The sequence below is a fragment of the Micromesistius poutassou genome (assembly GCF_964030765.1).
Source record: "Micromesistius poutassou genome assembly, chromosome: 14".
Taxonomy (NCBI): domain Eukaryota; kingdom Metazoa; phylum Chordata; class Actinopteri; order Gadiformes; family Gadidae; genus Micromesistius; species Micromesistius poutassou.
In genome coordinates, this window is record NC_140284.1 from 12,104,933 (window position 1) to 12,119,108 (window position 14,176).

General features: G+C 42.1%; 2 protein-coding genes across 6 annotated transcripts in view; one reads left to right on the forward strand and one right to left on the reverse strand.

The window, feature by feature from the left end:
• pde1a (phosphodiesterase 1A, calmodulin-dependent) overlaps positions 1 to 4,174 on the forward strand; it is a gene marked incomplete at its 5' end in the record, with an annotated part of 39,695 nt that extends 35,521 nt beyond the window's left edge. Inside the window, 5 exons of the mRNA XM_084478960.1 lie at positions 393 to 474; positions 562 to 682; positions 1,653 to 1,837; positions 2,273 to 2,422; positions 4,067 to 4,174. Coding sequence (XP_084335086.1) covers positions 393 to 474; positions 562 to 682; positions 1,653 to 1,837; positions 2,273 to 2,422; positions 4,067 to 4,104 — 576 coding nt within the window. The 3' untranslated portion in view covers positions 4,105 to 4,174. The remainder of the gene's footprint in view (positions 1 to 392; positions 475 to 561; positions 683 to 1,652; positions 1,838 to 2,272; positions 2,423 to 4,066) is intronic.
• Positions 4,175 to 6,365: 2,191 nt separating this feature from the next.
• Positions 6,366 to 14,176, reverse strand: part of itprid2 (ITPR interacting domain containing 2) — a 37,874-nt gene continuing 30,063 nt past the window's right edge. For 3 of the 5 annotated variants that reach the window (XM_084478648.1, XM_084478647.1, XM_084478651.1), the window contains 5 exons: positions 13,767 to 13,829; positions 13,249 to 13,367; positions 13,078 to 13,162; positions 9,818 to 9,871; positions 6,366 to 9,173 (listed from right to left, as the gene is read on the reverse strand). In XM_084478648.1, the coding sequence (XP_084334774.1) occupies positions 8,571 to 9,173; positions 9,818 to 9,871; positions 13,078 to 13,162; positions 13,249 to 13,367; positions 13,767 to 13,829 (924 nt within the window). In that variant the 3' untranslated portion in view covers positions 6,366 to 8,570. The remainder of the gene's footprint in view (positions 9,174 to 9,817; positions 9,872 to 13,077; positions 13,163 to 13,248; positions 13,368 to 13,766; positions 13,830 to 14,176) is intronic. The other 2 variants (XM_084478649.1, XM_084478650.1) reach the window with 2 other exon arrangements.

Consider the following 14,176-nt stretch of genomic DNA (forward strand, 5'->3'; position numbering starts at 1 on the left):
TAAATTTTTTATAAAGGCTTTGAGGGGGCTCAGCCTTCAGGGGGAGCTTAAACCCAAGCTAGCCCCCCCCCCCCCCCCGCCGCTGGTCTGGGGCCTTGTCTTGGGGTGAAGTCTAGAGGTCTGGGGGCCTGTCTTGGGGTGAGGTCTAGGGGTCTAGGGGTCTGGGGGCCTGAATTGGGGTGAGGTCTAGGGGTCTGGGGGTCTGGGGGCCTGTCAGGGTGAGGTCTAGGGGTCTGGGGGTCTGGGGGCCTGTCAGGGTGAGGTCTAGGGGTCTGGGGGTCTGGGGGCCTGTCTTGAGGTAAGGTCTAGGGGTCTAGGGGTCTGGGGGCCTGTCTTGAGGTGAGGTCTAGGCTTCGTCCTGGAGTCTCATGGCACTGCTTCTTTCTTTCCAGGGGGATAAAGAGGTGCAGTTGGGACTTCCTTTCTCGCCACTGTGCGACCGGAAAGCCACCATGATCGGCCAATCACAGATAGGTATACACCAGCAGAACCTCCTCCTCTGATACCAGGTGACAGATGTGTGTTGGCAGTAGACGTCATAGTGTGCGTGTGTGTGTGTAGGTTTCATAGACTTCATCGTGGAGCCGACCTTCAGCATCCTTATAGACGCCACCGAGAAGGTGATGCTGCCGCTGATAGAGGAGGAGAGACTGGCCAGAGAGAGCGGCCTCAGGAGGTCCAGGTACAGGATATTAGCTCTTCACATCCAAGTCAATTGGATAGACTGAAGTACTCTCCTTTATTTCATTTATCTGGGATTTAAAATCATGATAATCAAATCTTGGATAAAACTTTAACTTTTTTCATAAAATGTGTCATTTGTCATAAAATTTTGACAGCTTTTTGTCTAAGGTCAATGATGGGACCTTGTATTTTCAGACCATTCCATTCTTTGTAGAGTTGCTGTCTAGCTCAGCTTCAATCCCTCCTCATACCTCAATCCATCCTATACCTCAATCCCTCCTCATACTGCAATCCCTCCTATATCTCAATCCATCCTATACCTCAATCCCTCCTCATACTGCAATCCCTCCTATATCTCAATCCATCCTATACCTCAATCCATCCTATACCTCAATCCATCCTATATCTCAATCCATCCTATACCTCAATCCAATCCATCCTATACCTCAATCCATCCTATACCTCAATCCCTCCTCATACCTCAATCCATCCTATATCTTAACCAATCCTATACCTCAATCCCTCAGTCCATCCTAATACCTCAAGCCATCTCATTTCAGACCTCTCCTTGGAGTCTCTCGCTGTATTTACATCACCTACATTAAAACATGAGAACCCTCAGGGCTTTAGAAAGGGTTTGTTAGGGAAGACCTCAACGTCTTTGGTGGGAATCAGAGAGCCTTTCACACTGACCCGTCTGCACCCTCAGAGCCCCCTGATACATGTTACCTGTACAGGTCAACATGTGAACTATGCAGGTATCCAGGAAGCACATGTTAGCTATATAAAGGTCATTTTATTACATGTATATGTAGGCTAATGAGGGCCGACTAACACTTATTGTATTATTAGAACATCTTACTGTTAACTGTAAATTGTACTATTATAATAATGTTAATCTGATAACTTAAACTAAAATACTACTACTACTACTACTACTAAGTGTCATCATGAAGTATGTGTTCTAGTCTAACAGGAAGTGGATCGGTTACCGTGGATTCAGTCCAGCGGCACAGCAGTGGTCGTCATGGAAACAGTGAGGACGGACAGACAGACTTCTCCCTGGCCGCTGTGGACCTGCCGTCGCTGCGTCAGCGCCTGGCCGGCCTCATCAGCAGCAACAAGGAGCGCTGGAAGGAGCTGTCCTCCCAAGGTACCACAGACACCCTCATACACCAGGAGCTGTCCACTACCACAGACACCCTCATACACCAGGAGCTGTCCACTACCTCAGACACCCTCATACACCAGGAGCTGTCCACTACCACAGACACTCTCATACACCAGGAGCTGTCCACTACCACAGACACTCTCATACACCAGGAGCTGTCCACTACCACAGACACTCTCATACACCAGGAGCTGTCCACTACCACAGACACCCTCATACACCAGGAGCTGTCCACTACCTCAGACACTCTCATACACCAGTTGTAGGCCAGCTCCTGGAAGTCCATAGAGATGGAGAGAGATTGTGAGATATCTATATCTAGATTGATAGACAGATAGACAGATAGATGTACTTACATGTATAAACCATATCTGTTATGTTGGGTTTAGAGTGTGTTAATGTTAAGTGTTTCTCCAGAAACAGTGAAAAAGGAACCAGAGAGTTCTTCATGCCCAGGAGAACCCAGCGACCCCCCAGGCCCAGAGGAGGTCTCCTCCCCCAGCCCTGATGGCCAGCACAGCCCCCCCTCACATCCCGCCCCTCCTCTGGAGAAGACCACGTTGAACGGTGCGGTCCAACCCCCCATACATCGTTAGAACCTGATCACCTCTAAATGTACAACAGCAATCTAGTCCTTAGAACCTAATTATCTCTACATGTAAAACACAGACCTTTACCTTCAGAACCTCATTGTCTTTACATATTGAACAGTCTTCTCTTTAGAACCTCATTATCTTTGCATGTAGAACATTTACATTTTTCTTTAGAACCTCATTATCGCTACATGTAGAACAGTAATATATTCCTTTAGAGCTGCATTATCGCTACAAACAGAACAGTAATATATTCCTTTAGAACCGCATTATCGCTACATGTAGAACAGTTATCTATTCCTTTAGAACATCATTATCGCTACATGTAGAACAGTAATCTATTCCTTTAGAACATCATTATCGCTACATGTAGAACAGTAATCTATTCCTTTAGAACATCATTATTGCTACATGTAGAACAGTAATCTATTCCTTTAGAACCTCATTATCATGACATGTAGAACAGTAATCTATTCCTTTAGAACCTCATTATTGCTACATACAGAACAGTAATCTACTCCTTTAGAACCTCATTATCATGACATGTAGAACAGTAATCTATTCCTTTAGAACATCATTATTGCTACATGTAGAACAGTAATCTATTCCTTTAGAACCTCATTATCATGACATGTAGAACAGTAATCTATTCCTTTAGAACCTCATTATCGCTACATGTAGAACAGTAATCTATTCCTTTAGAACATCATTATCACTACATGTAGAACAGTAATCTATTCCTTTAGAACATCATTATCACTACATGTAGAACAGTAATATATTCCTTTAGAACATCATTATCGCTACATGTAGAACAGTAATCTATTCCTTTAGAACCTCATTATCATGACATGTAGAACAGTAATCTATTCCTTTAGAACCTCATTATCGCTACATACAGAACAGTAATCTACTCCTTTAGAACCTCATTATCATGACATGTAGAACAGTAATCTATTCCTTTAGAACATCATTATCGCTACATGTAGAACAGTAATCTATTCCTTTAGAACATCATTATCACTACATATAGAACAGTAATATATTCCTTTAGAACATCATTATCGCTACATGTAGAACAGTAATCTACTCCTTTAGAACCTCATTATCATTACATGTAGAACAGTAATCTATTCCTTTAGAACCTCATTATCGCTACATACAGAACAGTAATCTACTCCTTTAGAACCTCATTATCGCTACATGTAGAACAGTAATCTATTCCTTTAGAACCTCATTATCACTACATACAGAACAGTAATCTACTCCTTTAGAACCTCATTATCATGACATGTAGAACAGTAATCTATTCCTTTAGAACATCATTATCGCTACATGTAGAACAGTAATCTATTCCTTTAGAACATCATTATCGCTACATGTAGAACAGTAATCTATTCCTTTAGAACCTCATTATCAAGACATGTAGAACAGTAATCTATTCCTTTAGAACCTCATTATCACTACATACAGAACAGTAATCTACTCCTTTAGAACCTCATTATCATGACATGTAGAACAGTAATCTATTCCTTTAGATCCTCATTATCTCGACATCTCGAAACAATGTACAAACTCACTCACTCAACTCCCTGTTGTCATGGTTACTGTTTTTCAGGGGAGGGGCCTGAGGAGGATGTTATTGGGGATGCCTGACAACACTCTGCAGTGGCATGGCAACTATCACCTTGGTAACCTATGCCTTGGCAGAGAACACCATTGCAACCCACTCTGGCATTGAGCCAGCAGGACTGCGGTGTGGACTGTAGTCCGGGTCCGGGACAGCGGCCGTGTCCCTGTCCCACTCTGTCACCCCTGGTCATCCTGTCTTTTGCAAGAGATAACGTTGTGAATTTAGAATAAAGAATTGCTGGGAAACATTTACTATGATTAATATGTGTCCTGGTTAGTTGAGTTTGTGTTTGATAGATTATCCTGTTGACAGATGTACTGTACACATGCTATTACAGAAAACACCTTTAAACCTGTGTTTTGCTGCTTCTCTTTTGGAACCAGATGAACTAAATATTATATGATCTCTCACACACACACACACCAAAGTTTCTAGCAGACTAGGTAGGTGCTACTGGTGAAGGGTCAAGCTGAAGTGTGGATCTGTGTGGGCTGAGGAGATCCACCAGCCTGAGGAGATCTCAGTCAGGTTGAGCTGAAGGTGGACGTGGCTGAGCTTTGTGCAGATACCGTGTTGGGGGAAGGGAAGTAGGAACTTTGGCTTCAAGGACGGATCCCAGTGAGGATGTGGACATTGAGAATGGTAAACGGTCCTCATTTATAAAGTGCTTTTATCCAAAGCGCTTTACAGTGTTGACTGACATTCACCCATTCATGCACACATTCACACACCGACGGCGGAGTCAACCACACAGGGCGACAGCCAGCGCGTCTTGCTCAGGGACACCACAACACTCAGCTAGGAGGAGCCGGGGATCGAACCAGCAATCTTACGGTTACCAGCCAACCCGCTCTACCTCCTGAGCTAATGCCGCCCCATTAGAATAGGAGGGTGAGAGCACTTTAGGAGGAGTGGGTCATTTGACCAGTGAGGACGCGTAGTAGAATAACTACTGACCCTTTAAAGGACGGGTTGATCTGATGATGTGGAGAGCCAGAGGGTAGATAGATAGCTAGATGGATAGACACAAGACCCCAGGGGGAAAATTCAAACAGCCAAACTAGAGATATTAGACTAGTGCCAAAATAAGATAAGTAGAATCCAAATACCAATAGTAAGCATATAATATTATAAACATAAACACGCAAACAACAAACAACTTGTCTTACATCTAAGGACTTTACTGTAAACGTACAAAATTGTCAAGGGATCAAGTATACATGGAGGGGGGGGGGGGGGTAGTATGGCGTTTGAGGTATAAAGTGGCAACATGGAAAAGGGGTGGGGGCTGGCAGTGAAGAGTCTCAGCAGTGTGGTGTGGACGAACTGCTGAACTGCGGAGCCTGGAGCTGCTCCCCCAGCACCGCCTCTAGAACCATGGACCTTTAAAGAATGGACACCGGATTTAAACATGGCGCCCGTTCATTCCTATGGAAACTGCTCAGTGGCGCAGGGCAACATCACAGGACAGAACTGCTTCCGCATCATGGGAGCCACGCCGTAGTGCATGATGTAGAAATGTTCTGGTTCTCTAGCATTGTTAGCATTGTAGCATCATAAGCGAGAGGTCTGAGCGAGCACAGCCGCATTGTTTACCGACCATGGAAGTATAAGTTACTAACCCCCCCGATTAGTCTCTATATGTGATACTATACGTGCACTGAGCACTCACTACGTTTCACTACGACTCCTTTCAGCTGCCCACCCCTCCTTCTCCGGCTAATAAAAGGCTTGATGTGGCGTTTTGAAAATAGAAACTTACATTTTAATAATTAAAAAAATTTTAATTTACATTTTTTTAGTACATGGTCTAAAGATAATTATGAGCCTTTGATTGATATCCAGAGAAAATTTGCAGAGACACAATCCTGTTCCCCACTTGTGTTGGACTGAACAGGGATATCTATTTCCGGGCCCCATGATTTGAGGGACCCGTCCACAGCCTGCTAAAAAACTGCAATACCAGGCTCGGCCACTGAGCACGGGTGGATTGCGGAAGTAGGCGCTGCTCCTCCATGGAGGCTTAAGAGAACTTCTGGAGGTGGCCTGTTCCAGAGTTCAGACTGAAGTCTGTTGTGGAGATGGTGAAAGGGTTAAAGCAGGCTTTAACCCCCCTCCTAACGTCTGACATGGGTTAGAGAATCCACTAAGAGTTAGACAGAACTTAAACTCAGTCCAGGCCAAGTACTACCCTAGAAATTAACTGACTTACTGAATACATGACTATTAAAAGTTAACTATATTCAGCTTTCTTGAAAAGAGTGATGCTGCAGCCAAGTTCATTAGAAAATAAATATCTTTATTGAATCAATCATCCACTACAATAACATTAAACGGACACAAACATTTATTAAACAGCAGCAAAAGATTGAGAGCCCCCATAGCAACCTCTATTAGCTTAGCCAATAGCTTTAGCTGAAATTTGCAACAGTTTAGCCACACAGATGGTGTTTGGGTTTACTGTGGCTGGTCACATACAGTTACAAAACACTGTGATGCACAAGATCATTCTGCAACATCATTCCCCAGTAGGACTTGTACATTTCATAATCTCATTATAAAAAACATGGATCTTAAAGAATGACCCTCAGTGAAATTGAATTCATGATATCACATATATATTATAGACAGTGTTATAGAGAGTGACGGACAGGTTAACATTTTGTGCTGTTTTGTTCTCCTTAAGCTTCACTCATGTTCATCGGATTGCAGGCTGGCCTTGACACTCTTAAGCAAGCCTCTGCATCACAGAGTATCAATACTTTCATATCCACAACCCATGATTGTCTTCATTCACACATAGATGGACTCAGGCTTAAAGACAAAACAAAAGTGTACAGCTGTTATTTTACACATTCATTTACTTTCCCTCCGACACACGTTAACTGTTGTTCACCTCAGTGGAAGACCTACTTGAGTGTGCAGTGACTCATTGGAATGCTAAGAAGTATTGAAGTGGAATAAGAGTTCCCTGTTGTTGAAATGTTGGATTGACCTCTACCACTTACTACTGCTGACTAGAAATGGTCCCAAACCGTAATCATCCACACAGAGCAGCAGCAGTAGTAGGAGTAGTCATGGTGGAGTTTATATAGTGGGTAGTAGTAGTAGTAGTATAGCAGTAGTACTAGTAGTAGTCATGGAGTAGTTAAGAAAGTAGCAGTAGTTTATGAACTAGTGGTAGTTTAAAAAAATAGCAGTAGTTAAAGAACTAGGATTAGTTTATAAAGTAGCAGTAGTTAAAGAACTCGTAGTAGTCATGGAGTAATTTATAAAGTAGCAGTAGTTAAAGAACTCGTAGTAGTCATGGAGTAGTTTGTAAAGTTGCAGTAGTTAAAGAACTAGTGGTAGTTTGTAAAGTAGCAGTACTCCAAAAACTAGTGGTACTTTATAAAGTAGCAGTAGTTAAATAACTCGTAGTAGTCATAGAGTAGTTTATAAAGTAGCAGTAGGTAAATAACTAGTGGTAGTCATGGAGTAGTTTGTAAAGTAGCAGTAGTTAAAGAACTAGTGGTAGTTTGTAAAGTAGCAGTACTCCAAAAACTAGTGGTACTTTATAAAGTAGCAGTAGTTAAATAACTCGTAGTAGTCATAGAGTAGTTTATAAAGTAGCAGTAGGTAAATAACTAGTGGTAGTCATGGAGTAGTTTGTAAAGTAGCAGTAGTTAAAGAACTAGTGGTAGTTTATAAAGTAGCAGTAGTTAAAGAACTAGTGGTAGTTTATAAAGTAGCAGTAGTTAAAGAACTCATAGTAGTCATGGAGTAGCTTATATATGTTGTAGTAGTAGTCACAGTGTAGTTTATAAAGAAGGTTGCTGGTGGTTTAGGTACATTATTGAGATTGTTCAGGTATAATTTGATGGCTAAGGTTTATTATCGTGATGGTATATTATTGTGAAGGTTTAGGCATATTATTGTGATGGTGTATTATTGTGATGGTTTTGGTATATTATTGTGATGGTTTAGGTATATTATTGTGATGGTTTAGGTGTATTATTGTGATGGTTTAGGTATATTATTGTGATGGTTTAGGTGTATTATAGTGATGGTTTAGGTATATTATTGTGATGGTTTAGGTGTATTATTGTGATGGTTTAGGTGTATTATAGTGATGGTTTAGGTATATTATTGTCATGGTTTAGGTGTATTATTGTGATGGTTTAGGTATATTATTGTGATGTTTAGGTGTATTATAGTGATGGTTTTGGTATATTATTGTGTTGGTATATTATTGTGATGGTTTAGGTGTATTATAGATATGGTTTAGCTATATTATTGTTTTTTATTGTATTATTATTACTGTTGACTCCTTGTGCAAACCAAGTAACAGAAAGTTAAAGAACAGAAGACGGTACATTATGTGCTGCTATGTTAATGAAAGTGACATGTACATGTCTCCATATCCGGCCCTCTCTCTCTGTATGTATGGGTTGCCATGGCTACAGGGGCTGCTTGCTGATGGTCTCTGGTGACCGGTGACTCAGAGTGGCTAGGAGGTCCTGGAAGATCTCCTGGCGGACATCTTGTTTGATCTGGAAAACAAAAAGACATTACACAGGTAGCTGGCAGACAGGTAGAAGATAGACCATAAGCAGACAGACAGATGGACCGACAGATGGCTGACCTCTTGAATTATCTGCTGTAGATTGTTGACAGAGATACCGTATCTGGTGTCTCCTCTCTCCTCTTCTCCTCCCCGCTCTCTCCTCCCCCCCTCCTCATCCTCTCCTCCCCTCTCTCCCCTCCCCCTCTCCTCCTCTCCCCCCCTCTCTCCCCTCCCCCTCTCCTCCTCTCCCCCCCTCTCTCCCCTCCGTCTCTCCTCCTCTCCCCCCCACTCTCTCCTCCCCCTCTCCTCCTCTCCCCCTCTCTCTCCACTCCCCCTCTCCTCCTCTCCCCCTCTCTCTCCCCTCCCCCTCTCCTCCCTGTCGTGGGCGGTGGAGGCTCGGTGGGGCGGGGCTGGAGTGATGTTGATGGAGGAGCGATATCTGGTTGGACTACAGGAGCCAGAGAAGGAGGGCCCAGGAGAGTAGGCGTGGTCTACGTAATCAAGTTCTGATTGGAGGAGGAGCTGTTCTGAAAGGAGACGCTCCACCTGAACACAGACGGGTAGAGAGACAGACAGGAAGGAAGAAGACCAATGGTCAGGTTGAATGAGGGAGATACAATTTACACCTACAAAGGCAGAGTTGTCTAAGCCTTGCATAGGCTATATGCACGCAACACTTCCGCATTGGTCTCAGAATGCTTCTATAAATCCGGTTCCGGTGTTACACAGATTTCTGCGACCCACCGAAAAGTGTGACCCAAGGCGGCGCTGTTGTTTTTTTTAAACATGCACGAGTTTGAAGTGTAGACAGGCAGGAAGTCGTTCACGTGCGGAAACATGCATGAGCTTAAAACGTAACATTTGTATAGTCATACGTTTTTTTTCCATAGCACGTTGATTCATAGTATGGGTCTGTAAAATGCTAATCAACGACTTCATGCCTGTCTACGCTTCAAACTCGTGCATGTTTCAGAAAATGTTCAACAGCGCCCCCTTGGTCACACTTTGCGGTGGGTCGCAGAATTCAGTGAAACACCGGAACCGGATTTATAGAAGCATTCAAAGACCAATGTGGAAGTTTTGCGTGCATATAGCCCATTAGGATATAATTATGACAAGGAAGGACTTGTGTGTGTGTGCGTGCGTAGGCGCGCGAGCGTGTGTGTAGGCGTGTGTAGGTGTTAGCTTACTGGATCAGCTACTGATGTTGATCTACTGTCCAGACTCGTGTCCATCTGCAGATCCTGTTGGGTTAGGGTTAGACTACAGTCTGTGTGTGTGTATATATATATATATATATATATACAGTATATACACACACATATATATATATATATATATTTAAGCAATAGATCACGACAGGCTGTGGTATGTGCTCATTATACCACAGACGGCGACCCCCTTAACTGTGGTATGTGATCTATTGCTTTTATAAAACGGTTACGTAAGTATGGCGAAATGAAAGTCATAGACACCCTCAATTTTGAAGCAAGAAAATCGGAAAAGCATTTTTTTTAACGAATACAAAAAAGTAGTCCCTCCTGGCTGCCTGCAAAGTGTACGGCGGTTGCTATGCAACACACTGTAGCGTCCTTCAGAGAGAAGGCTAGAGACAGTAGCTTGGTTCGCCGGCAATTTAGCCTACTATCGAGTTCACTCACCATGTGCCTATTGCTTTACAACATTTCCACCCTCTCCAGCAATCAACATATTTTTAGGCTTCAGTGAACTATGCTATTGCTTTTATATATAAATAAAACAACAGTTCAAGTTAGGCGCGGAGTGATACTGAACTCTGTAAACTGAACGGGCGTCATAGCTGTGTGTATACGCTCAATATACAACAGTTGGGAACCAATCAGATCGCTTCATTTAAGCCACCCGTTTTATAAATATATATATATATATATATATATTAATCAACCCCGTAATTTATCAACCCCAGCGTAGGTTGCTAAGCAACGTCAACGACTTTGGCGGACTATTTCTCTGCTGATCAACACTATGAATGCTGGTAACAAATGAAGTTATTTTTTTGTTTTGGCAAGTAGCCGTGTAATAAGCGGGATAATGTATAGAACGTCGCCGGTCATTATCTTAAATAAGCCCCTTCAGGGCGAAGCCAGACACCTCCTCTTCGCGTCGGTGTCCGGTTCGCCCTGTCGGGGCTTATTTCCCAATAATGACCGGCGTTCTATACATTATCCCTTACTTGGTTACATACCATGTGTTTATATTATATATACATAGTTACATACTATGTGTTTATATTATATATACATAGTTACATACTATGTGTTTATATTATATATATATAGTAACATACCATGTGTTTATATTATATATACTTAAGCAATAGATCACGACAGGCTGTGGTATACGCTCATTACCACAGTTAAGGGGCGTTGTCCGTCCCGACGCGCAGCGGAGGGGCGGCGACCCCCTTCACTGTGGTATAATGACCGTATATCACTGACTGAAGTGATCTATTGCTTTTATAAGACGGTTACGTAAATATGGCGAAATGAAAGTCATAGACACCCTCAATTTTGAAAAAGCTAGAAAGTCGGAAAAGCATTTTTTTTAACGAATACAAAAAAGTAGTCCCTCCTGGCTGCCGGCAAAGTGTACGGCGGTTGCTATGCAACACACTGTAGCGTCCTTCAGAGAGAAGGCTAGGCTAAAGACGGTAGCTTGGTTCGCCGGCAATTTAGCCTTCTATCGAGTTCACTGGAACTCGATAGTAGGCTAAATTGCCGACCGTGTGCCTATTGCTTTACAACATTTCCACCCTCTCCAGCAATCAACATGTTTTTTAGGCTTCAGTGAACTATGCTATCGCTTTTATATATAAATAAACAACAGTTCAAGTTAGGCGCGGAGTGATACTGGACTCTGTAAACTGAACGAGCGTCATAGCTGTGTGTATACGCTCAATATACAACGGTTGGGAACCAATCAGATCGCTTGATTTAGGCCCCCCGTTTTATAAATAGTTTTATAAAACGGGGGGCCTAAATCAAGCGATTTTTATAAATAGTTTTATAAAACGGGGGGCCTAAATCAAGCGATCTGATTGGTTCCAACCGTTGTATATTGAGCGTATACACACAGCTATGACGCCCGTTCAGTTTACAGAGTTCAGTATCACTCCGCGCCTAACTCTAACTGTTGTTTATGTATATATAAAAGCGATAGCGTAGTTCACTGAAGCCTAAAAAAAGCCTGTTAAGCAATAGGCACACGGTCGCCGGCAATTTAGCCTTCTAAATTGCTAAATTGCCGGCGAACCAAGCTACCGTCTCTAGCCTTCTCTCTGAAGGACGCTACAGTGTGTTGCATAGCAACCGCCGTACACTTTGCCGGCAGCCAGGAGGGACTACTTTTCTGTATTCGTTAAAAAAAATGCTTTTCCGACTTTCTCGCTTTTTCAAAATTGAGGGTGTCTATGACTTTAATTTCGCCATATTTACGTAACCGTTTTATAAAAGCAATAGATCACTTCAGTCAGTGATATACGGTCATTATACCACAGTGAAGGGGGTCGCCGCCCCTCCGCTGCGCGTCGGGACGGACAACGCCCCTTAACTGTGGTATAATGAGCGTATACCACGGCCTGTCGTGATCTATTGCTTAAACATACCATGTGTTTATATTATATATACATAGTCACATACCATGTGTTTATATTATATATATAGTTACATACCATGTGTTTATATTATATATATAGTTACATACCATGTGTTTATATTATATATATAGTTACATACCATGTGTTTATATTATATATACTTAATACACGGCTCTTCTCAATGCTGTGGAACGCTCCGTTCACTTGCATGGGCCTTCCAGACTTCCAGTGGTGAATTATTTTTCAATAATGACCGTTGCTAAGCATATAATGACCGCTGTCAAGGAAAGTGGATTTTTTTTCACGTCTTTCGTATTTTCACTCCGCAAGTAGTCCGGTAACTTCAACTTCATCAACCCCAGCGTACTCGGTTGCTAAGTGACGGCAACGTCTTTGGCGGACTATTTTTCTGCTGATCAACACTACGAATGGTAATTGTAAAAAGTCACACCGTGTGTCAGTGTCCGGTTCGCCCTGTCGGGGCTTATTTTCCGATAATGTCCGGCGTTCTATACATTATCCCTTACATAGTTACATACCATGTGTTTGTATTATATATACATAGTTACATACCATGTGTTTATATTATATATACATAGTTACATACCATGTGCTTATATTATATATACAATGTGTTTATATTATATATACATAGTTACATACCATGTGTTTATATTATATATACATAGTTAGATACCATGTGCTTATATATACAATGTGTTTATATTATATATACATAGTTACATACCATGTGTTTATATTATATATATATAGTTACATACCATGTGTTTATATGATATATATATAGTTACATACCATGTGTTTGGCCAGTTGGACTTCCAGCTCCTGCAGTTCTTCTCTCACTGCTGACCTGAGTGTCTTCAACTGTTCAACCTGGAGTCTGTGTAGACACACACACAGTTTGCATTACGTGTGTGTGTGTGTGTGTGTGTTGTGGTGTGGTGTGGTGTGTGTGTGTGTGTGTACCTCTCAGCAGGGCTCAGATGTGGGTAGGCCTGTGCTTGCTCTCCGATGATTGACAGCTCCAGATCGATCATGTGACTGCGGAACGCACTCAGCCTCTGCCTCTTCTGTTGGATCTCAGCCTTTGTTTAGAAGTTAGATTAGAGTTTAAGTTCAAGTGAAAAACAATTTAAAAAATATATATATATATAAACAAGAACTGATTAGAGGATTTAAAGAGATTCTAAAAACTATTCAATTATGAATTAAAGAGGAAATGCAGACAGAAAGAGTAGATTCGGACAAACTTGATTAAGATGTAGGATGCCGATTTTTACGATTGATGGACAAAGAGTACTTTCAGATATAGATATATCTATCTATATATCCCTAATCTGTGGTATACTCCGCTGTCCTAGAGTCATTATGGGTACAAAGTAGCAATATTATAGGGAGTAAGTTTTCAATACGCACATTTTGGACAACAGTACAAAATGGTGACCCCCCCACCCTCACTAGAACAGGGTGTTGTACTGCGTTACCTGTCGGAACTTAAGTGCCGCTTGGTGATCGTTGAACATGTTAGATGAAGACACTGCCAATTGCTACGGACAAAGAGAAACACGTGACATTGTTAACACACCAACAGAAACGTCACTCTGTGATCAGCATGTGAGCAGCAGGCCAGTGTCCGGACCTTTCAGATAAAGCAGCTCAGCCTCATGGGAGCAGAGCAGTGTGGAGGAGGACCTGCTGCAGACCACCACTCCCACTGTCCCATCACTCTCCCAGCTCATGGTTTAACGAACAGACCAACTGTACAACGTCATTCTTCCAAACCATTTTCTTAAAGTAGGACAAACGAGACATAGAGAATACTCAACTTCTCTCTCTTCTAAAGTAGGCCAATTGTGTAATCCTACTTTAAAAGTAAATACTTATTTTTTTTGTT